A 25,169-nucleotide genomic window follows, 5' to 3' on the forward strand; every position below is an offset into this window, starting at 1 on the left:
TTTGCTCGCTGGGCTCTGGCACAGCAGAAGGGAAAGCTGAGAGCAGAGGTAAGAGTGAGACTGCAGCACAGCTCTGACCCTCTGCACACTGAGGTAACACACTTGATCCTGCAGGCAACTAAACCTATGAACAAAAGCAGAGTCCTGCCTGTCCCTCGTCCCTCTTTGGGACACCAGCGACCCTCAGCACCAGGGATGGACACCTGGCAGCCCCCTCTTTCCCACCAACCACTTCATTGTTTCCTCTTTCACTGATTAAAATCAAAGCCATGAAAAGGAGTGAACTTCTTGATAAGAAAAGAGATGGTGCAAGACACAGTCTTCTGAGAAAGGCGTGGAGTGACTCGAAGCAAGCCAAGAGGAGAGCACGGACAACCTCCTGGAGCAGGAGGCAGGAATGCCAGTCTCCCTCTTCTTCGGGATGGTTCTGAAGTGACAGCATTAACCAGGGGCTTAATGGGTGATTTCTGCTTTGTGATTTCTGTAGATCCAAAGCCCCGTGAGCTTGGTGGCCGCTGTGCCCTCTGGTGGAGCTCTCCGGGTTTTCAAGGGGAAGCTCCTCTGTCGAGTAGTTGGCTTCGAACTTAACTTGTTCATATCATGCCCGTGGTATTTTACGAGCTCATTCTGAAAAATAAACTGGTGGAAAAGAGGCAGTGCTAGGATATTAAAAATTAGAAAGATTAATCACAACACCTGAGCAGTAATTATTTGGATTTTAACAGAAATTTGCCTAAGAGCGCAGGGGCTGTTTTTAACAGTATTTCTGAAGGGTGCTTGCTCTTGTGGAAGGAGAAATACTGGACATTAAATCAGTTATCTGCTAATCCTAGGGTTAATTAGAGACAAACCCACCATTTGTAATGCTGCAAAAAACACAAACGGCCAAACAACCCCCAAAGAGCAAACAAATCCCAAGCCTGGGTGTTTTCTGCAGTGCCTGAATGTGCAGGGAGCTGGGATGCTGACCAGGGGGCACTTCTGAAGGCAGCAGCAGCCTCAGACCCATCCTGTGTGGACACAGGAAAGCAAGAGCAGAGACTCTCACTGCTCTGGGCTGGCAGTGGATCAGCAACAACATCCCCCAGCACAGGGCTGCTGCCAAACCCACATCCTCAGTGTTTCAGGGCATGGTGGCTTTGGCCTTTTGGGACTCACCCAGGAGTCCAACAGCACTGCTGGAGCAGGAGAGTGGGACAGACCCAGGGAACACATCATCCCCTGACACCATCATCTTCTGTACTGCCCTACTGCAGGGCAGAGGAAATCATGTTCCCTCCTGCTCCTCAATTATCATTTATGGTGCCAAATTTATACTAAAGCAATTATTCTGTTAAATAACTCATTTAAGTGTCCTGCACAGCACCACCCTGTAGGTAAGTTTTAGAGGTTTCCATATAAGTATCACTCAAAAGCCTTCAGGCCTGAAGGTGACACCCAAGCAACAAGGCTGCTACAGCAGAAATTCTTTTTCCCCTGTAGAGGTTCAAACCTTTCATTACAGCCAACAACCATAATGAGGTGAAATTTGGCACCAGAGAGAAAACTGTGATCTCATTCTCATGGAGAGGAAAGTTTGCAAATTCTGATCTTTGGGGAGAGGGGTGAACTTTCCACCTCTCAGTCTGAGCTGTCTTGCTGTGGCTTAGTGGCAGAGCCCAGGAATAATCATTGCACTTCCTTAATCTAACAGCAAATACCATCATCAAAAGTGCTCTAGTAGTGGGTTGTTTCACCACCATTTTATGTTGACAAATATAACCATGCCAATGGGGTACAGACATATTCTTTTTCTTACTCAAAACCTACATTTAGAACATAACTGAGCAGCTCTTACCTGAGGGTTTGCAGACTGCGCTCCTGGAGCTGCCTGGTGAAGCCAAAGAAGCTCTTTTCAGGCAGGACACACTGCTTTGAAATAGCATTTGGCCAGTCAGACAATTTAAGGGGTCCACAAATTGATGTTAAAAAGAAACAAAGCTGTGGGAGTTAGGGTCTGGCTACCGGAAGATTTCGCGCTGTACGGAAAGATTAGACCCTCGGACAGCCAATAGATTTATGGACCCCTGACGCAAGCAGGCGGAAGTGATGGTGTAAACCTAGGCTATAAAACGAGGTGTTTTCAAACAATAAACGCCATTTGCCATCTATCATATTGATGTCTGTGAGCTGATGGCCCATACGGCCTGAGAGTGGCCGTTGTGCTGATTCTTGAACCAGGTCGCCACGCCTTGCAGAAGGCAACAATCTGGTGCCGAAACCCGGGAAAGAGGAAAATTGAGGCCAGAACCGGAGTCAAATTCAGGTTCGGGAAATTTGCCTGGATTTGGGTGAACAGCGGCCGGAGCGGCAGGACCAGCCCCGGCGGGGAGGATGCTCCCGGACCAACAAGGAGGATGGAAGCCCTTGTGAAGGTCATATCTGAGTTACATAGACAATGGGGGATTGATTGTAAGCCCAAAGATTTTACATTCGCTGTTTCGAGGCTCCTACAGATAGGGGTCATCGAGCAGCCAGTGGATATACTCCACCCAGAGGTGTGGAATAAATGCACTAATGCATTAGCCGAGGAGACCATATCCTCAGGCACGGGAAAATCCCTCAAGGCATGGGGGAAGGTCAGGGGCGCCTTGAAAAAAGCCCTAGAGGAGCAGGAGACATGGAGGAAGGCAAGGGACTGTTTACTAATCGTCCCGAAAATCGGGGTCGGTGCAGCCACGCAGACCCCACCCCCAACCGATGACGGTCCCCAGGCGGACCGGCAGGAGGGGGACACCCCCCCCAGCCTCCAAACCCTATTCCGCTGGCGGAAGAGCAAAACCAAACAGAACCCATCTGGGGCGGGCTAGCTGAGGAAGCCAGGGCTGCCGCGGAAAAATCAAAACCCGATGACGTTTGGCCGAGACCGCCTCCCTATGCGCCTCAAGATGGTGCTGATCCAACAGAGGGAGGGCGGGGCGAAAACGCCCCTGCTGGAAACGAGGGGGGAGCAGCGGGACTGATGGGCGTGCGCGGACGGGAAGGCGGGGAGAGCGAAAAGGAGGTGGGAGGTGGCCCGGACCTGCTCAGCCTCAGCCCGCTCTGCTCCGCTCCCTGCGCCGCGCCGAGCGCGCCGAGCGCGCCGAGCGCGGGTGCGGGTAATGAAGAAGGGGGTGGAACCGTGAGACAGGCAGCGGAAAACGTGAACCAGGCAGCGGGAACTAATCAGAGCATCCGTCCGGTTCTATGCCCTGATAAGGAGAGTAAGGAGGAGAAGGGCGGTTGGGTCCGCCCACAGATCTGTCACTGCAGGGCAAACCCCTCCCCAGGCAGGACATTGGGCCAGAAGGGGAGGGAACTGCCCGCCCGCAAAGGAGGTGGGAGGGGTCGGAGCCCCAAAAAGGAAAGTGGGCGGGACCGGAGCTGGAACAAAAAACATCGGAGCCCGGAAGGAGCCAGTCAGTCGAGTTCCGATTCCGAGTCGGACAGTTCCGAGGACGAGTGGCCCCGGGCAGACTCAGACTCAAATGATAGTAAGGTAGGGATCGGGACCCGACACACCCGCGGATGTAGCAAAGGGGGATGGCAGGAGGATATTCTCGTTATGGACTGGAGGAAAATAAACAATGCATGCGCAGATTGGGCCCCTTCAGCAGCGTTAGTGTTCTATCTAGCCATAGCCCTCCTTGGATTTGGAAAAGTTCGATATGCATCAAACCCCCCCTGGACCCAAATGCTAGCAATTGTTGACGTGGACCTCCCGCTGAAGATCATGGACCGGCCTCGACCGGGACCAACGGTCTTCACAGATGCGTCCTCAGTGACCTCAACCGCAGCAGCAGTATGGCAAATGGAGGAGAATGGCACTGCGTTAAAATGACCGATCCTGCTCTCTCGGTCCAACAGCTAGAAGCGTCGGCTGTAGCACTAGCGTGTGAGCTGTTCCCAACAGAACATCTCAACATAGTAACTGATTCAATGTTTGTGGCCAAACTTTGCCTGGCCATGTCTGGGCCCGGTGTGTCAACATCTACAGTAGCTTTAATGCTAGAAGAAGCGCTTCTTTCCCGACAGGGCACTATATCAGTCATCCACGTCAACAGCCACAGCCCAATTAAAGGGTTCTTCCAGATCGGCAATGACAAAGCAGATGCTGCTGCAAAAGGACTGTGGACATTGAGAGACGCCCGTCAGCTACACGAGTCTCTCCACATTGGAGCTAAAGCGTTGGCGAAGAAATGCAGGATTTCAGTCACTGATGCGAAACACATCGTAGCCACATGTCCCTACTGCCAGAAAGCACCACTGTGGTCCAGCGGAGTAAACCCCAGAGGTCTCAAAGCCTCCGAAGTGTGGCAGACAGATTTTACACTCTGCCAGCTGCTAAAACCTAGAGCATGGCTAGCGGTAACCGTGGACACATACAGCGGAGTGATCGTAGCCACTCAGCACCTTAAGACTGACTCCAAAGCGACTATCCAGCACTGGCTGACAGCTATGGCATGGCTCGGCATTCCTAATCAGATCAAAACGGACAATGCCCCAAACTTCGCATCTAAATCAGTGCAGACTTTCGTCCAGAAGTGGGGCATCACGCTGGTACATGGTATCCCATATAACAGCACAGGCCAGGCCATAGTCGAACGTGCGAACCAGACTCTGAAATCTAAACTAGAGGTATTAGCAAAAGCAGAAGGCTTCGACAACTCCATTCCTTCAAGAGACCAAGCACGCCTGCTGGCAACAGCTCTATTAGCCCTTAATCAGTACCCCAGAGGAGAAGAGGCAAATAGCCCAGCCCAAAAACACTGGGCCACTCGAGCGATGGAGGAGGGCCCACTAATTGTAGTCAGAAATGAGCTAGGTGAATGGGAACAGGGGTGGAGATTACTTCTCACAGGGCGAGGGTATGCAGCTGTCAAAAAAGATGGTAAAGTTAAGTGGTGTCCACTTAAGTCCATCAAACCAGACCTTCAGACTGACGGTAATAGTAATAATAATAACAATAATAATAGTAGAGTTAAACTAACAAAAACTGTAAGTTTCTGTTCACAGGACCGGCTTGTCGGGCGCCCTCGAAATCCATATCTCCCAGTAGCAGGGGACGACGACAACATGGCAGCAACCTCCCCGCCCACATCTCAAGCATCCACACCTGCAGAGCCCGTACAAAGGCGGAGCAACCCCCGCGGGGGGGGGGCACGGTGCTTTTGTACAATCTTGTTGTTGGGACTCGTAATGCCTTCCAGCGGATGGTATGAGCATCAACCATGGGAATGGGTGCTGGGTAGATGGGAGGACCAAAAAATCTTACAGACAATTGTCACCTCAGGGCCTCCTAGCTTCAAAGTAACTCCCTGTGAACTGGTCCCCACGAACCCTTGTTTGACTCACGTGCAGTACTATATGTGCCCTAGCTCCAATCCCGGTAGGTCTTACTGCCATGCCCCTGACCAATTCTATTGCGCCTCTTGGGGCTGTGAGACCATAGCCTCTGATTGGGCACCAGGAGCAGGGCCAGACAAATACTTGAGGGTACAATGGGGTCCCAGCAACTGCGCTAGATGCATACCTCGTCCACACCGGGGTCCCAATCTTGCGGTGTGGTTTAAACTCAGAGACAAGGGGTGGTGCAAATATCTTATGTTGAATGTCACCGAAGAAAATGACCTGGGGTGGACAGTCGGTAAGACATGGGGTTTCAGGTACCGGGAGACTGGAGGTGATAGGGGAGGTCTATTCTTTATCAAAAAGCGGGAAATTAAGAGCAATACAGCGGTTGGCCCCAATATTGTAATTAAAAGTGATAATCAGCAGAGGAGAAGCAGCTTGCCAACCTCCGCCTCCATAGCAACCAGTCCCCTGTCACTTGAGGAGACAGTTCTCCCCAAACGACCAGTTGGGAACGCCCAACATGTGGTTGGTAAACCATTTTTTGGCGTGTTGGACGCTGCCTTCCAGTCACTGAACCAATCCGACCCCAATCTGACGGATTCCTGTTGGTTGTGCTATGATGTGAATCCTCCCTTTTATGAGGGTATCGCAATCAATGCCTCCTTCACGTATTCGTCTGACAGTGACCCTGCCCAATGTAAATGGGACACACCACGAAAGGGAATCACCCTGAGCCAAGTCAGTGGCAGAGGGGTATGCTTCGGCAACACTGATCTAGCAAGCTGGGGCTACTCTGCCTGTGCAAAAGTCGTTGCGATAGATAAGACCCGTGCGTGGGCAATCCCATTCGCACCAGGGATGTGGATTTGCCACCAACTGGGAATAACGCCATGCGTGTCCCTTAAACGCTTCGATTTTGCTAATGACTTTTGTGTTCAGATTCTGATTGCCCCCAGGGTCCTGTACCACCCAGAAGAAGAGCTGTACCATCTGTGGGAACAGACGGGCTACAGCCTGCAAAAACGAGAGGTGCAGACAGCCATTACCTTGGCAACTCTGCTTGGCCTGGGAATTGCCGGTACAGCCACGGGAGTGGCCTCCCTGGCAAGTCAGCAGCGAGGCCTGACCCAGCTGCAAGTTGCCATCGATGAAGACCTGGAGGAGATTGAGAAATCAATGTCCTTTCTGGAGCAGTCTGTCTCTTCGCTTTCTGAGGTCGTGTTGCAAAACAGACGGGGATTAGACCTCCTGTTCCTACATCAAGGGGGCCTCTGTGCCGCCTTGAAAGAGGAATGTTGCTTTTATGCTGATCACACCGGAGTCATTAGAGACTCCATGGCAAAATTGAGAGACAGACTAGCTCAACGGAAAAAGGATAGGGAAGCCCAACAGGGATGGTTTGAGTCATGGTTTAACCAATCTCCGTGGTTAACAACCCTGATATCAACCTTGATAGGTCCAATTGCGATACTCGTCCTGACATTAATCTTCGGACCCTGTATCCTGAACAGATTAGTGTCGTTCGTCCAAAGCCGACTTGAGAGAGTTAACATTCTCTTTTTAGAACGTAGGCAGCTACTCTAAGCAAACATTCCTACTGTGTCACTTAGATAGCTTTAAACTACCTCTGATGTTTCTATGTTTTACTAACTTATTCTAACGTGGTGCTTTAAGTTTGTAACTTAGGGATAAGGGGTAATTTTGCACAAGTTTTTATAGATAGCGTGATTTCCACTGAATGATTAAGAGTGATAGATTTTTAACTAACATTATTAATGTATCTTTGGGCATAGGGAGGGGGGAAATGTGGTTATGACGAGAAGTCAGAGGCCCCTCTTCCTGTAGCCAATAGAATGTAAGCTGTGACACAAATCTCTTTGTTAGTAGAATGCAGACAGTTGCTTTAGGGATTCGAAATTCCATTTCCTCTGACATGCCTCCTCTGTCTTCCGAGGTTTGACCCATGATTATCCTGCCTGCATGTCTTGGTCCCAATTAGTTTGGCAATGGCACAGAAGTTGTCATGGTAGGTGCCAATAAGAACTCTAAACATTGAGGCTTCTGCACCACTCCATTCCACATTTTCCGGAGGTTCAATATTTGGCTTCATCTTTATTGGTGTTTGACACCTAGAATCTGCTTCTTTGCTCCCTCTGAACAGACTTAGCATTTGGTCCATCTATGTTTGCTCAGTAGCTATAGTAGTACACATAGCGCCCTGCACATATCATTACTCCAGTTTGTCCCTTTCTAGCTTCACAGTGGATTGCTGCAATATGGTACTCAGCTTCACTTAACGGCTTCGAATAGTCCGACTGCCCAGCATCCATGAGCTCCAAGAAGAGAGGGCAACCAGTTAACAAGCATCCTGCCCACACCTGAGCCTCCAGACAAAGGCAAAATAGCCTTCACAGGGGGAGGCGGCAATGCCTTTATGTGATTTTGATTGTCCGCGATATCCTCTACTAACACACTTGTTTGATGTGCCTTATGTTTTACACAAACCTACTAACCACTTAAGTTTGTTACATTTTTACCAATTTAGCTGGAAAGAGTGATTACCCCAGACACTACAAACCTCTATGTGTGCCTTATATTTTTAATGTTTTAAGCCTTCTGTACTTCTGCCCATTTAGTTAAGCATGGGGAGAGGGGGAAATGTGGGAGTTAGGGTCTAGCGACCGGAAGATTTCGCGCTGTACGGAAAGATTAGACCCTCGGACAGCCAATAGATTTATGGACCCCTGACGCAAGCAGGCGGAAGTGACGGTGCAAACCTAGGCTATAAAACGAGGTGTTTTCAAACAATAAACGCCATTTGCCATCTATCATATTGATGTCTGTGAGCTGATGGCCCATACGGCCTGAGAGTGGCCGTTGTGCTGATTCTTGAACCAGGTCGCCACGCCTTGCAGAAGGCAACACAAAGCCTTGCTTTAAAGGTCAGGGACCTGTTCCCATGAAACTGCCGTAGCAGCCATGAGAACTGCAGACAAGAAGCTGCTGCTGCTGGTCTAGGAAGAATTGGCTGAAAGTCAAGACATCACTAAGAACAGTTTGAAAACTACAGAGTGATGAGCAACAGCAACAACCTGAGGACAAATAAAAGGCCCAACAAACACTGCAGCCCCGGGGTGCTGCCTGAGGCACCTGGGCAGGAAGAGAGGGAAAATGCCCAGCAGGTCTCAGCACAAAGATTCAGCCCCAAACCAGATCTGTTGATGGGACCCAAGCCAGAAGTCTGAAAAATGTGGACTAAGAAAGTAAAACAAGAACACCAAAATGTCATTAAGTTGGTTTATTTTGCACATCAGGTTTATAAATTACTCCCATGAGATTTGCTGTGAAGGTGATCAGAGGGAGGGTGGTCAGGGAAGTGAAATTTGTTCACAGCTGCTCATGGGAGAGAGAAGGACACCAGAACCTGGTGCAGAACTTCAAGTTCACCTCCAAGCAGGCTCTCAGTGGACAGATGGCTCCAAAACACTCTCCAGCCACACATTTCCTGTAAGAAACAGAAAGGCAGTAAGCAGGGCTGGAGCTTCCAGCATCCAGGCAGGAAGTTTCTGTTTGAGAAGTCAGGAGAGGCACAGCAGAACACAGGCCTGGAGGCTCTTTGGAAGGAGTCACAGGACACCACAGAAATATCCTCTCTGTTCCTGGAGAGGAGTTTGCTCTTTCCAGATGATTTATGCATAACACATCAAAGCTCTTGTTTCAAAGTAGGGACCACAGGCTGTGGTCTCAGAATGTATCCATATTCCTACTACCAGCTAAGAAAAATTCCACACTCACTGGCAGAGGGGAGCTTATTCTTCAGTTTTGTATTTGCCACCGATGTAGGGAACATACTGCAGGACCAGCTTCCAGTCTGTGGCCCATATCACACCAGTACCAGCTACAGCCCCCCAGGTAATGAGGGTGGGAGTCCTAAGGAAGAGACACACACAGAGGAAGGTCAACAACAGTCATTCCCTACTGTGAAAGGCCTGGAGGTACTGAGGTACCTGGAGAAGTCATTTCAATCAGGAAAAAGCCTGGCAGAAATCTTGGAAGCATCACATCCACAAGAGAAGTGTCAGTGCCCAGAGATTTTACAGGAAAGAGTCTTCACAGAATCAATCATAGACAGGTTTGGGTTGGAAGAGACCTTAAAGCCCCCCCCGGTGCCCCCCCTGCCTTGGTCAGGGACACCTCCCACCAGCCCAGGGTGCTCCAAGCCCCATCCAACCTTCAACACTGCCAGGGATGAGGCAGCCACAGCTTCTGGGGGCAACCTGGGGCTCAGCACCCTCAAAGTGAAGAATTCCTTCCTAAGATCTAATTAAATTTCCCTTCCTTCAGCTTAAGACCATTCCACTTTATTCTGTCATTCCCTGCCCTTGTCCCAAGTCCCTCCCCAGCTTTCCTGGAGCCCCTTCAGTCACTGGAAGGTGCTCCAAGGTCCCCCCATTGCAACGATCTCTTCTCCAGCCTGAACACCCCCAACTCCCTCATCTTGGCTCCAGGACAGAGCTGATCCAGCCCTTAGGTCACTCCATGGCCTCCTCTGGACTCACTCCAACAACTCTGTTGGACCCAGGCCTGCAGGGGGAGCAGAGGGGGACAATGCCCCGCCTGACCCAGTGGCCACAGAGCTCTGGGAGCAGCCCATGGTTGGTTTCTGTGCTGTCAGTGCACGGTGCTGGCTCAGGATGAGCCCCTCACCCCCCAGACCTTCTCCTCGGGGCTGCTCTCAGTCCTGCTCAGCCTGGATTTCGTGCTGGGGATTGCTCTGACCCAGGTGTCAAACTTGGCCTTGCTGAACCTTCACGGTGTCAATGTGCTTTTATATAAAAAGGCCATTACCAAGTTAAAAAAAAAAAGCCACAGTTATTTAACTGCCCTCCCTTTACATCTCATCCCTTTCATCCCAGCCTGCAGACTACTCCATTATTATCCCACAACGCTGCAAAGCAGCACCCGCTGGCACCGAGACAAAGGTTTTAGCGATCTGGAGACATCCAGAGCGATCCGGAGGTCAAACACACCCGGGTCAGCCCCCCAGAAACACTGCCCTGCAGACCCAGACCCAGACCCAGACCCAGCACCGCACCGGGTCACCGGGCCTCACACACAACACAGAACCGCGGAGGGGAAAGCGCTCGGGCAGCCCCTGAGGAGCCTGAGGTGCGGGGCGGGCGATGGGAGCGGGGCGGGCGATGGGAGCGGGCCCCGCGCTCCACACCCTCCACCGCACCGCGTACCCGAGGCGCGCAATGCAGGAGCCCGGGTGAGCCGGTCCGGTCCGGTTGTGGTCTCACCAGTTCTGGATGAGCTGAACGTATCGCGGTCCCAGCAGTTTGTTCAGCATCCCGGCACCGCCTCAAAGTCACCCCCGCACCGCACACCCCGCAAGGACCCCGCGGTTCGCGCCTGCGCCCGGAGCGGGGCTGCCCACGGCGCTGCCTGAGACGAGCGCCGTTGTCATGGCAACGCAGAGTCACGCGTGGGACCGTGCGGGGCCTCTGAGCACCCGCCCGAGAGCTCCCGGTCTGTGTCTGTCGGTGCTCAGGGCCGCTCAGGAGCAGTCCCGTGTGTTGCTCCTCCTCTGTGTTCCTGCCCGTCCCGCACCGCCCAGCCAAGCTCTGTCCTGCCCACCAGGGCTGTCCCTCTTTCCCTTCATCCCTCTGCATCTCCAGCACCCCCCGTCCGAGCTCCCCAGCGCCCATTTCTGTTGGGCACGCGTTTCTCCTTTGTCTGGATCTGGCACAACTTCGTTTTCTTGGTTCTCTGCCCTTCCTGCTCTCCAAAGGAGTGGGTGCTCCCCTCCTCACCTGAGGGTGCCCCCCAGCTGCCATCTGACATTTCTCAACAACCAAGATATTCGGTGGTTTTAAACACTTTGGCTCATCCTGGGCCTGTCCTGGCTTTTGGTTAGCACATGGGTGAAGAGCAAAGAGTCCGAGCAGGGGCTGCAGCCACGACACAGACCCAGCCCTGAGCTTGCAGGGAACAAGCCCTGGGAGGGAGCACTGGGAAGGGTGAGGAGCACCCAGTACCCTGGGTGCAGCTTGGGAGGGCAGGGAGCTAGCCCAGAGCTGGGCTGCCACGGAGAAAAGAGCATTAACTATCCATGAGCATTAAAGCTCAGTCCCAGTGATGGGGTCTGTGCTCTTTAATAGCTTCATGAATGATTGGGATGAGGGGATTGAGTGTAGCCCCAGGAAATCTGCAAGTGACACCAAACCGGGTGGGTGTGTGGATCTGCTGGAGGGGAGGGGAGCTCTAGAGTGGGATCTGGACAGGTTGGACCCATGGGCCAAGGATAATTGTCTGAGGTTTAACAAAGCCAAATGTTAAATGTCTGGCACCTGGGTCAGAACCACCCCATGGGGAGCTCCAGACTTGGGGACTTGTGGTTGGAGAGCTGTGAGTTGTAAAGGGACCTGGGGGTGTTGGGTGACTTTCAACATGAGTGTGCCCAGGTGGCCAAGAGGCCAGTGGCATCCTGGCTTGTGTAAGGAGCAGTGTGGCCATCAGAACAGGAAGGGATCATCCCTCTGTACCCAGCTCTGGGGAGGCCACATCCTGAGTCCTGTGTTCAGCTCTGGGCACCTCACTACAGGAGGGACAGAGAAGTGATGGAGATGTCCAGGGAAGGGCAACAAAGCTGAGGAAGGGCCTGGAGCAGGAATCCTGTGAGGAGCTGAGGAGCTGGGGGGGGTTGGGCTGGAGGAGATGAGAGGAGACCTGATGGCTCTGTGCAAGTGCATCAGGGAGGTTGGAGCCAGGAGGGAAATGGTCTCTGCTCCTGAGGGATGGGATAGGAGTAGAGGGAAGGGCTGGAAGCTGTGCCAGGGGAGGTTTAGGTTGGAGCTGGGGAACAATTTCTCCCTGGAAAGGGTTGTCAGGGCCTGGCTAAGGCTGCCCAGGGCAGGGCTGGAGTCCCCATCATCCCTGGAGGGGTTTCAGAGCCCTGGAGATGTGGGGATGAGGGACATGGGGTGGGGGTGGCCTTAGGAATGGTTGGACCTGATGATCAGAAAGAGCTCTTCCAACCAAAAAACTCGATGGTGGTTTAGTTCTACATGCCTGCCCGAGGTGTTTCTGAGGGCTGCTGAGGAAGGTGCTCAGATCCCATGGTGGAGACACTGCTGGAAACCTTTCCCAGAGGCTGCCTGCAGCGGCAGGATGTGCTGACCCCAGTGGGCAGTGCCTAAACACCTATCTTGTCTCTTCTTTTGTTTGTTTTTTTAGTACAAGGTAAAACCTTTATTACAACTTTTCATTCATAGGTATACAATATCTGAAAGACAGATACGGGGGAAAAAGAGTAATATTGTTATAAAATGTCACATTTATTGCTACATTACTGTTATATACAGGACAGTTCTCAAAATCTACTTTAAAAAAGTTAGGATTATTTAAAAATTCCAAATAATCCAGCCAGCTGTTTTGACACTTGTATAAAATTATTTAAAAAAATGAAAACAATTCATATCTTGAGGCACTCAGAAACACAATTTTATCCCCCAATTGTGATTCCTTTCAAAGAACAACGCATTCTCCCACCCCCAAATACTTTTTTTTTTCTTTGCTGGGTTAGGCATATATATATATATTTACTATATATATAGTTCAAAACTATAATGTGTATCTGATTTAAGAACAAGGACTTCAGCCACTTAAGTACATCTGGATTTACAGGTAGGCAGCATAAACATCAAAAGCGGGGACCGTTTTTTTTTTTAAAGGCCAAAACCCAAAAAAACCAACGCAAAACTTTCTATGGGGTTAAAAATAAACAACTTCCTCAGGCATCTCCCACCTGCTCTCCCACTCCTCCCCTCCTACAAAAATATGTAGAAAGAGCAAACCCAGTAACCCTTCCTTTCCCCAGCGACCTGGAGCCCTCCAAGGAAAATGGGACATTTCTTGCAGACCTTGGGGTCCAAGCCCTGGTTGGGGTGATCTCTGCTCTGCTCCGCCAGGTGCCTTTCTCCTCTCCCTGACAAATTAACCACTGCTGGTAGGAGGGTGCAGATCCCCCCAGCCCCCCCCTGTCCTCCAGGGACCCCATGTTACAAGGTTTGCCCAAACCTGGTGGTTTGGAAAGAGGTTGGCAGAGGGGGAATTGCAGGATCCCCAGCTCAGTGCCCTGGGGAGCTCTGCAGCCCTGGGGTGAAGAGCACGGGGGGAGGGGGTTTCAGCAAAAAACCTCAGGACACCCTGGTTTGGAGCACAAACCCCTTTGCTCTCCCACCCTGGTGCCCGGGGGAGGGCTCCAGGTTTATTCCCTCTCCTTCCAAGGGGTGGGTGCTTGGCTTAGGGAGGGGACTGCAAGACCTGAGGAGCAGGAGGTGCAGAGGAGCAGAGGAGCAGAAGCAGCAGTGTGAGACCCAGAGCAGGGCTGCCTCCTGGCCCCTGGAATGGACACACAAGTTTGGCAGCAAGGGTGCCTGCAGCCTGCAGCCCCCACACCCAGTGACCACCTCCATGCTCAGTGGCCACAGGGGTCCCACAAAGGCACTGCAGCTGCTGACCCCCCAGAAAGGGCGAATCGCTCCAAAGATCAAAACTCTGTGCAGAGCTCTGGGTACCTCCCAGGCCTGCCCCAAGGGCAGCAGGGCAGGGAGAGGCAGCCATGCTGGGGGACCCACCTGTAGCACCCACCTCCCCCGTCCCCCTGCCTCCAGCCCAGCAGATGGGAGACAGGGAACTGCCAAGGAACTCGGGGTGCTCCGTGTGGAGGGGAGCAGTCTGGAGGGGTTGGCTGGAGAGCTGGAGAGCAAGAGACCTTCAGGCTTGAGGCAGCTGAAGGCAGAGCAGTCTATAGAGCTGGGAAACAACAAGGTGGGACACAGATTCCCCATTCAGGGGCACTGAAGGAGACGGTGGAAGATGAAGGATGCTGGCAGTGAACCATGGAGCAGAAGGCACAGGAGGGTGAAGGGTGCATGGAGGAGCTGCAGGACCAGGCCTCGTTCCCTCCAATCCAGTGCTCAGGTCCTGCAGCAGGAGTTAGAAGGAGTTTTCTGCAGCCTCACCCCTTGCCCACCCCTCCCCAGCTTCAGGGCACAGGTCCTGAAATGCTTCTGGAGCTTCTGGACACTGAGCAGAGCAAGGAGGGGAACTCAGCAGTCACAGACAAGAGCAGAGAGAACAGGGCTGGAGTGGGATCTGGAAAGCTCCAGGGGGAAGAAGAGGGGGTTGCATAGAATTTAAGAGGGCAAAGACCTCGTGCAAGCTGGTACAAAAACCAGGTCTTGCTATTGCTGGTGTTGAGCAGGAACAGGGGAATCCATTGGGCACAGCTTGCTCCAGGTTAACCAGCACTGCACCTCCAGGCCGAGGGCTTGTTCTCATCCAACTCCAGTTTCTTCACCTCCCCATTCTCAGAACTTTTTTAAAATCCCAGACCAGGGCTTGCTGACACTGGAGCTGGCTCAGGAGGATCTGCAAGAGGACCAGGGGCTCTGCTGGCACTAAGTTGCAGCATCCCCCATGGCACCAAAGCTCAGGGACGTGGGGGTTGGGGGCTTCAAAAGCCTCCTGGTCCTCAAGGTCGTGAGTCCCCCTCTCTGTTTGGTGAGGGGGAGGATGGGCTCAAGGCTCAAAGGCTCTGCTGGCTTCAGCAGCTACAGGAGTCAGACACAAAGGACCTTTGAGAGCAGCTTCTGGGGAAACCCCAGCCCCATTCTGTCCTTCCTGTTCAGTCACTCTGGGGCATTGAGTGCAAAACCTCGAGGAACCCAGTTCATCACTGACACAGGGCTGGGGGGGTTTCACATCATACTTCTGCATTTCTCTGCTGGAGAGGGCAAAATCCCAACCACAAAGCACCCGGAGCCCTACCCCAACCTGAGTGATGGCACAGGGAAAAGGGACAGCAAGGTGACCCCAGTGTGTGGGGGTCCCTGCCCTGCTCCAGACAGCCAGAGGTGGGATCTTGGGGTGCCCGGGTAACTTGTCTGCTCCAAATCCTGGAAACCCTCTGCCCAGGCACCACGGTTCCCCTTACTCCCAGGCTGGAGCTCAGGAGAGACACAGACTGGGATCCAGACATCCCAGGTCCTGTCCCCCCTGCCCCACACACCTCCTTAGGAGAGCAGCTGTAAAACCAGGGGAGCAAAGAGCCGGAGGAGATGTTGGCAAAGAACAGAAGCTGAACTCAGTCCAGGGAACTGCTTGGCTGTGAGAAGGTCTGACTGGTGGGTCACAGGCAGGGGAGTGGCTGCCAAACTGGGGTTTAGCTGGAATTCTGCTCCCTGGGGTGAGCTGTCAGCAGCTGGGGGGGAGCAGGAGCAGGATCAGGCATAAGGAAAGGTGCAGAGCCTGGGAGGCTGCAGCTGTTTTGCTCTGGGGCAAAAGAAGGTGAAGAGGGACAAAGAACAAAACCCCGCAATTTTTACTGTTAATAAACTGGATTCCAGACACTCCCCAGCACCTGGTGGCATGCACGGCTCTCAGGCAGGAGGAGCAGAGAGGAGGGGGGCTGAGGGGGACCCCAGGACTGCAGCCCAGCCAAGTGTCCCCTGGGCCCCCAGTGCTGCTGTCTGATGGGGATGCAGCTCAGAGACTGGGAAATGCAGAGGGGGGAGGAGGCTTCTCCCCTAACTCCTCGACAGAGGAAGTTTGGTGGGAGCTCTGTGGTTCCCAAAGCAGAGGGGGGAAAAGCACAGGAGAATGTAAGCATGTGAGGCCCAGAGGAAGCAGAAAACTGAGAGGCAGCCTGCAGCAAATCACCCATCCCTGACACCTCCCTGCACAGGATGATCAGCACAAGGGCCATGCAGACAGAGGAGAACAGTCTGAGGAGAAAAGGGATCTGCAAGATCCCAGGGCTGAATGTCAGCAGAGCTGTGGGCTGGGGAGGGTGCAGATCCTGTCCCTCTCTGACTGTGACACCTGCAGACAAGAGTCTCACTGTGACTGTCCTGGTAGGATTTGGGTGGCAGCACCTGATGATGCTCATTTTTAGCAAAGCCACTTTCCCTGGTAGGTTACAGCACCACATTCATGCTGAATCAAACACACTGGCAAGCCAAAGCTCATTTTTCCATGCTGCACTCCACAATTGCTCCCTATGGACCTGGAGAGCAGAGATGCCACCAAGGCCATGCTGGGCTGGCACAGGTAGCAGGAGTGACAGCACCCAAAGCACTCTGTGCCACCAAGGCAACTCTTGGGCACAGCATTGCCAGCCTCCCACATTGCCCTTTCCTGCTGGAGAAACCAAGATCTCCTCCAAGCCCTGGCGCCAGAGGTTTATTGCTCAAGGACCTTCATCCATGCCTTGCCAAGAAGTTACCTGGGTTCACTGTCAAGAAAACAGCACCTGAACCATCGAAATGCTGATGCAAAGCTCCATCTGTGCTTGGTGGTTTGGGGATGATGGGAACCACTTTGCCTCCCCTGGCCAGCAGTGTCAGACACGACTCAGAATGGATGAAGGAGTTCAGCAAAATTTTGAACAAATCATAAATCTTCTCAACTTTCCAATTTTTTTGAGTTTCAGGACTCCTCTTGACTACAATCTCTTTTCTTTAAATCTGGTTGTACATGACTGCCACCTCACATTCTTGTTGCAAAATCAAAGTGTTGAGGAAGCACTTTTTGTATGGTTTCAAACTTGCCAGGGCTGGGACATTGCTCCATCCCTCCCTGGTCCTAGGGCAGTAGCACTGAACCAGCAGAAAACCCCGAGCAGCAAAGCAACCTGCGGCCCCAGCACCATCTTGCTGAGGGGACACAAACACCTGGGGGACGAAGCAGCAGATGAGCCCCCAATTCCTACCCCAGAGCATGAACTGGGGGTGAAGTTTGAGCCTCTGGACCCAGCTGGGAGGCTGTGGAGGGGCACTGCCCCCTCCCTGTATGCTTCACCATCTCCAAATTTGCTCCAGCCTCTGCAGCAGAACCCAGCCCCACGGGATGCTTCAGAAGACATGGATTTTGCTGCAAGAGCTGCTCCAGAGGAGCAAGGCTGTCACACATGGAGGAAAACCTCATCTGTCTCACTCTGCCCAGTGCTTAAGCAGGCAGAAGAACCCAAGGGAGGGCAGAATGCTGTAACCTGATGAGCTAATTAAGCTGAAACATGTCTGTTGACACAGGCGAGAAGAACGCGTTTTCCTGGGCTGCAGGGACCTTCCCTGGTGTTCCCGGGGACAGAGCTGGAAACTGCTGTGGTCTCAGGTCCCACCAGGCAGAAGTGATGGTGGGAGCAGTGGGCTGTGGGCAGGGCAAGCCAGGAGCACCCAGAAGTCTCAGAGCTATGGCTGGACCACAGAAAGTCCTGGTGGCAGGAGGAAGGGACAGTCCCAGGCTGCCGTGGCACTTGTGTCTCCTCTCAGAGCTGCTGCAGGGGCTGAGCCCATGGTACCCAGCTGTGAGAGATGAGCAATGTCCTAAGCATCTCCAGCAGGCCTGGCTGGAGGACAAAGCACAGCTACGAGCACACAGGAGCACCAGGAGGTTATGCCAAAGGCTGGGTTGCTAGGAAGTGCCACAGGACCTAATCCTGTTCACCAGCCCCTCCCTTTCCCTCTGCTGAAGCACAGACAGAGAAGCAGAAGGGAGAGACTGACTCTGCTGCCAGGATCCTACCATACTCACTGTTCCCACCTTCCCCCCAGGTCAAACACTCATGAGCATGAACTGTCCTCCCTGCCTGGGCTCTGCCAGGTAGGTCTGGGCAGCAGCTGGCCCCAGTCTGAAAGCAGGGATGGGATTTACCACCCCAGTGAGGACCTGACCCTGGCTACCTGCAGAGCTGAGGAGAACTGGGCAGAATAGGTTTCAGAAGGGGAAGGAGAGGGAAGAAACAAGGATAAATTCCCAGTAGATGCTTCTCCATTGCCAGCTCCAGAACAGCTGCTGCAACTCTGCACCGCTGAGCACCTCTTCGTTTGCTCCTGCAACACCAGGGCCCTGCCAGGGGTCTTCCTCCTGCTGAGCACAGGGAGTGGTGTGGAGTGACATTGGGAAACCCTTGGAGTGAAGGGATCCTTGGCCCAGTTTGGCTGCTGGAACATGTTGTGCAGGGGGGCATTGGCTGCTCCCCTCCTTTCCAGCACAGGGAGAGGAGCCCGGGCAGTGACCGCAGTCACTCCGTGTCCCTGGGGAAGCCGAGCGGCATGCTGACCTGAGTCTGCCTCCAGTGCGTGAAGGTGGGGTGTGAATCCAGCCCTCTCCCCAGTCTTGCAGTGCTTTGCACATCTGATGGTGGCTCCAGTGCAGGGAGAAGCTGTGTGGAGCTGGGGTCCTGCTGCCAGTCAGAGCTTGCTGCGGGTTGGGGTGAGCGCAGATGCCGGGGAGCTGCTCCCCTTCCTGTCACCAGCCCCTGCGGGTCCATCTGCTGCAAGGTCACCCAGCACAGTGTCCTGCTGCTGCCTTTGCTCTGTCCACCTTTGCCTCCTCCCAGCCCTCCAAGCTTTGTTCAATTTGTCTTTGTTCAGTGCTGCCCCTGGAAGTGCCTCTGAGAAGGGGGTGTTTGCTCTGCTGCATGGTGCTCCCCTCCGCCCTGCCCTTTCCTCTTGCATCCGTCTTGCTTCTTTGCTTACCTTGAGAGCACCACAGTTCCTCGGTTCTCTTCCACCCCCCTAAGGCTGGCTCTCTCCTGGCAGCTCCTCCTCCTCATCATGATGCTCCAGGACAACCTCTGGGATGCTCCAAGAGTAAAGCAAATCTTGCAGAGACCCTTGATGGACCTCGGTCACCTCCCGGGAGGAGCAGAAGCACAACTGAGGGACACTGCTGCAACTTGCTTTGCTGTTTAACTTCCTTTTCCCAAATCAGAAGTGGCCAAAGCAAAGAGATGGTGAATTCAGCACAGGAGTTTGTTTTTTTTATAATGGAAGGTACAAGCCAGGCAAGGAAGAGCATCCCCTCGCTGAGGCTACATTCGCTTTTAGTGGCTTTCAGAGCCCAATCTGAGAATTCCTCTCTTTATATCCAGTCTCTCTTAATACAATTTTAATATTCTGGTTGATCCTAAAGATGCAACGTTAACTATAGAAACAGCAGCAGAAAAGCGTGGGGTACAAGACATTTTTTTATACAAAAAAAAAATTCTTTTCGTTGCTTACAAAACATATGCAAAAGAAGCTAAAAAAAAAACCAACCAAAAGGCATTGCTATTTGTTCTACATAAAAAAATCTCATAACTAATGTTCTTTTTTTTTAAAAAAAGAAATATCAAGCTTAGGCACAATTTTGCTGCTGGCTGCTTGCGAACAAGCCAAGAGAACACGCCACCCCCTCCTAACTGAGTGATATGTATTGACTGTTCCGCACTTTATACTTAAGGCAATTTTTTTTTTGTTTTTGTTTTGTTTTTGACAAAGTGGTTTTTTTGTTTTTTTTTCCACCCCTTACGTCATGCCAGGATCCATCCACGTGTGTCAGTATTAGCAGTACTAAAGTTTATGGTTCGAGAAGGTTGCAGGTCACACCGAGGGTTTTCCTCCTACAGATCTCTCTATCCAGAGGAACAAAAAGATCTACAAAATAAACAAGAAAAAACAAACTGAAGGGAAAGAAACCCAGAGGAGAAGAAAACTCTGTTCCTTGTGTGGGGGAGCTGCCAACCCCCCTGCAGCAGCCTTGTCTTCACTGCAGTCAGGCCTGAGGCTCAAGGTGGCTGCAGCAGAGCTGGGACAGTAGCTCCCTAGCACACTGGCTGTGCCTTTTTTATTCTGCTCAGGGCAGCCCCAGCACCCACCAGCACAGGGTGGCCCCTCTGTGTGCTCTGGGGCACGTAGGTGCTATGGGCTGAGGGGCTGCAGCCCCATAGAGGGGATTTTTGGGGTCTGGCTCTGACTCCTGGGTCTGCTCAATCCCCCCTCTTGCCATTCAAACAGGCTCAGTTGCTCATGGCCAAGTACAGGGCAGCCTTAAAAACAGGGAGAGCCCAGCAAAGCCTGTTCCTGACATGGTCTTGCTGGGAGAACTTCAGCTTCTGGGACCAGCCCATTCCCATTTGCTACTGGGCAAAAGAGTTGCTGCTTTCCAGTTGCCAGGCAGTGGCAGGGCTGGGAGCACAAAGCAGAGCTGAACTTGCTCAGGGTGGTGAGAGCACTGAAAGTGTGGGGCAGAGGCTTAGGGGGTCCACGGATGAGCAAATGACATGCACACACAAGTCATTTACTTGAGGAGAAGGATGGCTGGTGCTGATGGAGCTGAGCTGCCAAAGTGTGTGTCAGCAGCAGCCTGCTGGGATCATAGGGCAGGGGACAATACCTTTACATGTGTCCAACAGGGTTGTGACCATCTCCTAGACCAGGATGTGAAGCTGAAAGTGTCATCTGGGGATCTCCTACTACTCCAGACACTTTCTCCTCTTCCCGACGTTTCAGGCAGGCAGCTTTAGGGTTCAGATTGCGCTCTATGCCAAAAACAGCAAGGGAGGGAGGGAGGAAGCCACCTCAGTACGGGCAACAGCAGCAGCAGCATCCAGAAGAGAGAGCAAAGAAGGAGTCCAAGGACAGACACATGGGACCATGCAAGGAAACAACCAGAGTGCAAGCTGCTCTTTGCCTGATGCTCCTTGCAGGGGCTGCAGTAACATGGCCAGAGCCCTGCTGGAGCAGACCCTCTGCCCGGCTGAGACCACGTGCCAGCTCGCCCACAGAAAACCCAAGTGCCTCAGCCAGCTCTTGGGAGCTGAGGACTGAGTTTTCCAAAGCTGCTTAATGGAATCCAGGTGCCAAATTCCCATTAAGCATAAGGGGAGATGGGGCAGAGCAGCCTGGAATCCACCCCAGGCTGGGGCTTTGGAAAGCTTGGCCCTGCACCCGAGGCGATGCACACGCACCCCGCACCAGAAGCAGGAGGCACAACAGAGATGCACGCACACACAGAGACACGGGGGGGAAGAGAAAGGTCCCAAAATGCACCTGCAGCTGTTACCATACCTCGTACTTGCTGCTCCAGGCCCAGAATGACCTGCACTGCTTGCTGTAGGATGATCAGTTTGGTCTGTGCTTTGTCCGTTTTTAAGTGCATCTGACACATGCGTCCCAGTTCTTTAAAGGCCTCGTTAATGTCCCGCACACGCACCCTTTCCCTGGCGTTATTGGCCATTCTCCTCTCCCGGTCCCTCAGATCTTTGTCCTCCAGTGACAAGGCCTCGTCTGTACTGCTGGGTTCACAGCACCACAGGGATTAGTCAGGGGGGTGGTACCAAGGTGGGGGGCTAAACGTTGCCGTGCTGGTAGTGCTCCTGGTGTCCACTGGAAACGGCTCAAACGGCCTCAGTCACTTTGCAAAGCCAATTTGTCTCAGGTGGGTCCTGGAGCAGCTCAGGCCACTCAGGCTGTGCCTGGTCCCTGCCAGCCACGTGAAGGTGCTGCCAGCACGGGGCTCCCAGGGGCTGGAGGGTGCTGCCAGGGGCTGTGGATGCAGTATCCACACTGACACCTTCTTCCCTCTGCAAAATTTTGCTTTCCTGTTCAGTTTCCGCTGAAAACTGAAAGTTCAGGGGGTGGTCTCAGCCAAAACCATTGGGTTCTTCCCCCAAGGGAAGACTTTTTGGCAGAAAGCAAATCCCTCTTTTTAAGATCTCCTTCCAATATCCTGTCTGCAGCAAAATCCTCCCAGCAAAGGCATTTTGGGCAGCCTGGCCCAGCAACCTCTTAGGGGCTGGGGACAGCACTGCAGGCAGGAGCCAAGCACTCTAGCTGCTGCTGAGGTCAATCTTGGATGCAGACACTGAATCCAGGTCTTTCAAAACAGCCAAAATAACTCCAGAAGGGGGGATTTTGTTTTCCAGATACGGTCAGGAGCTTTGGGAGAGCCTCCACTGCTGGCAGCACCCCCAAGGTGCCCAAAAGAGGCAGGGACAAGGGGGAAGGCAGTGTCGTGCTGGCAGCACCTTTCACCATGGCCTTGCTCACAGCCCATCCCCTCCAAGCCCCAAATTTACTGTAAAGACGACCTTCTCCCCCAGAGCAAAAATTCTTGCAGGAAAGACACCTATCTGAGGAGGGTCCTGGGGTGAGACCTGGATTTGGGACACACTGTGGTCTCCAGTTCCAGAGAAGCCATGTGGGGATCAGCCCAGAGTCAGAGCCTTCCTGGGGGATCTGGAGAGCCTGACAGCATGGAGGGGGAGCAAGGGCTCCGCAGGCAAGTGGTTGTCCACGTGGCACAGAGGGTTGCCCACTGTCCCTGTCTGCATTCTCTCCTCCTTGCTTTGTCTCTGCCTGTGTCCTCTCCTCACCAGCTGGCACTGTCACCTTCTCTCCAGCGTGTCCCCAATGGTTGGGGGGAGCAGAGCCATCGCTGCCCTGATGCTTGACACCACCTGCACCAGGAACTGGGCTCATTCCTCTAAAGAACACACAGGCAGCTGTGTCAATGCCCTCCTCAACAGGGACACAGGTCCAGGAGTGCCTGGGCAGGATGGAGCCATCTCCTCATCACTGGGACAGTGCTGCTCTGGTGGTCAGCACGGCCATGTGGGGTCCTCTGGGTCACAGGGATGTGCAGTGCCTAGGCTGTGAGTGTCCTGCTCAAAGGGGACAATGACTGGCCTGCTTGCCCCTTGCAACACCCCCTAGCTCTCCTTTGCTTCCTGCCCTGCTAGCTGCTGAGAGCAGCAGAAGGATCCTGGTAGTCAGGAAGTGATGGCCCCACTCCCATGGCAGGAGGGAAGGTGGGGGTCAGCTTCTCTCCTGCAAGCCCAAGGCTTGCCAAAGAAGGGAGAGCCTGGCTGCCTGCTTTAAGGCCTGCAGACAGCAGCACGTGGGGCTCAGCTGCGTCTGAGAAGGGTTTAAAAAGGGACAAGCGTGGGAGACCAAAGTGAACACAGTGCCAACTCTGTCTGTCCCCTGCCCCCCGCCGCCCCTCAGCTCCTGCCTCAATCCACAAGCAGCAAGTACAAGGTAGAGAGTGGGACCCCCGAGAGGTCACGGCTGGGGACTGTCTGTAGGAGATTGGAAAGAACAGAACCAAAAAAAAACAAACCAAAAAAACAAAAACAACTTGAAATAAAAAAAAATAAAAAGGGGAAATTAGGGAAATTTAAAAAGAGACAGGAAAAAATATACATGTTATGAGAGGCAAAAAATTACAAACTGAAGAGAGGCACAAAGGACTCCAACATCAATGCAACAGCAGAGGCCAGCAGAGAGGAGCACAGCCAGGCACAAACCACTGATGCATGTTACAACAGCCTCTGCAGAGAGAAAGGGGTTAACCTGCCACAGCCCGAGCATGGAGCATGCACTGAGGGATGCAGGAACAAAGCAGCAAAGTCCTCGGGAGAGCAGGAAGCCAAGCCCTCCACTTCCCTCCCTCTGGGATGCAACACCCAGAGCAAGCATGGGAGGCCCAGAGGGGCTCACGGGTGTGGGCAGGAGCCACGGTGTTCCCTGCCAGTGGGACAGCCTGCAGCTCCAGGGATGTTTAGGGATGCACAGTGCTCCCAGCTTCTGTTGGAGACCGGTGTGTACAGGCAGTGAGGGGCGCCCAACCCTGGGCTCCCCATCTCCATCCTGCTGTGCCTTGCAGGGCTCCAGCCACCCCCAGAGGTTGGCTGGGTGACTGCAGAGCCTGGCGCTGGGCAGACAGAGCGTTGCTGACTGCAGCTGCAGGCAGAGATGGGCTCTATGCTTGGAGCAGCCTTTGGAGAGACAACAGTTCTGGCCCCCCTCTAGGAGATTTGAAGGGGTTTTTTTGTTGGTTGGTTGGTTGGTTGGTTGGGTTTTTTTTTGCATTTTGCTGGCCAAGCAGCTGAGTAAACACCTGGCTGTGGGAAAGCAGGGACAGCGCAGGTGCCCCCTCGGGGACCAGCATGCAGCACACGCAGCAGCAGTGGGGAACAAAAGAGAACAGCAGGGATGCAAAAAGGAACAACAAAAAAAAAAAAAAAAAAAACAAAACAAAATAAATAGGATATCAACAGACTTGGGAACCCAAGGTCACAGGGCAGAGAGAGTGCGAGGCACCACAGCACATCACAGGAGACAGACAGACAGACAGCCCCGTGCCGATCAGATACGTAAAATATCACCACTCCGGGACCCTCACTGACCTCTAACTTGTTGCTCCAGGTTCAGTATGACTGATACGGCCTGGTGTAGGATTAGCAGTTTGGTCTGCGGTTTTTCGCTGTTTAGGTGGAGTTGGCACATGCGTCCGAGCTCTTTAAAGGCCTCGTTGATGTCACGGACCCGCAGGCGCTCACGGGCATTATTGGCGACCCTCCTTTCTCTCTCTCTCTCGGCTTTTTGCTCTGGGGGAAGAAGATCGTCCTCCTCATCCTCATCTTGACTAATGGTTTAAAATAAGAACGAGACAGGGACATTCCTCGCGTGCACTCTCAGCACTGGTCAACTCACAGAACAGAAACACACGCTGAGGCACCTGGACGCCATGGCCTGCGCCTCAGGGGCCCGGCAGGCCGGGAGGTGCCGCTCCGAGGCATCGCGCTCAGAGCCGGGGACACGTGGTGACTTCGGAGAGAAGCAAGAATTAAGACTCTTCCTCTGCCTCTTATTTTTGGATTTTGTTTTGTTTTTAAACAACGAGGAAAGAAACCGCAACAATGCAATTAAGGCCTGAGCTTCTTGCCAGGGGGTTGCAGGGTGGACAGGAAGCAGATGTGGGGGCCAATGTTGGTGTCCCGAGTCTTGGGAAGACTCAGCCCTCTGCCTGCAGGGCAGGAGGGGGCTGCAGCCTGGCAGAAGTGGGGCTGGTGCTGCCCCTGGGGGTGGCATCACCCGGGTGAGGTCTCTGAGCCGATGGCGAGGTTGCAGACAAGCCAGGGAGCTGGAAGGACTCTGCCTGATCCACTGCCACATTCCTGG

General features: G+C 53.2%; 2 protein-coding genes across 16 annotated transcripts in view; both read right to left on the reverse strand.

Moving 5' to 3' along the window:
* Window positions 1-8,656: 8,656 nt before the first annotated feature.
* On the reverse strand, window positions 8,657-10,793 carry LOC103532620 (cytochrome b-c1 complex subunit 10). Its single transcript, XM_008498402.2, has 3 exons — window positions 10,677-10,793; window positions 9,169-9,303; window positions 8,657-8,878 (listed from the first exon to the last, which is right to left on the reverse strand). Exons 1-2 carry the CDS (start codon window positions 10,724-10,726, stop codon window positions 9,183-9,185), a joined length of 171 nt encoding a protein of 56 aa, XP_008496624.1. The 5' UTR covers window positions 10,727-10,793; the 3' UTR covers window positions 8,657-8,878; window positions 9,169-9,182.
* Window positions 10,794-12,692: 1,899 nt separating this feature from the next.
* The window catches only part of TCF3 (transcription factor 3), a 77,709-nt gene continuing 65,232 nt past the window's right edge, over window positions 12,693-25,169 (reverse strand). For 7 of the 15 annotated variants that reach the window (XM_030466567.1, XM_030466554.1, XM_030466566.1 and 4 more), the window contains 3 exons: window positions 24,395-24,633; window positions 20,599-20,743; window positions 12,693-19,859 (listed from right to left, as the gene is read on the reverse strand). In XM_030466567.1, the coding sequence (XP_030322427.1) occupies window positions 20,601-20,743; window positions 24,395-24,633 (382 nt within the window). In that variant the 3' untranslated portion in view covers window positions 12,693-19,859; window positions 20,599-20,600. Of the gene's footprint in view, window positions 19,860-20,598; window positions 20,744-21,272; window positions 21,500-24,394; window positions 24,634-25,169 lie in introns of all 15 variants that reach the window. The other 8 variants (XM_030466568.1, XM_030466564.1, XM_030466560.1 and 5 more) reach the window with 2 other exon arrangements.

This window comes from Calypte anna, chromosome 28 (genome assembly GCF_003957555.1).
Source record: "Calypte anna isolate BGI_N300 chromosome 28, bCalAnn1_v1.p, whole genome shotgun sequence".
In the NCBI taxonomy this organism is placed as follows: domain Eukaryota; kingdom Metazoa; phylum Chordata; class Aves; order Apodiformes; family Trochilidae; genus Calypte; species Calypte anna.

Excerpts from the sequence above, each read along its gene's own strand:
- LOC103532620 (XM_008498402.2), bottom strand. The coding sequence starts at position 10,726 with ATGCTGAACAAACTGCTGGGACCGCGATACGTTCAGCTCATCCAGAAC. Across the intron at positions 9,304-10,676 it reads GTTCAGCTCATCCAGAACTG|GACTCCCACCCTCATTACCT; the intron begins GTGAGACCACAA and ends TCTCTTCCTTAG.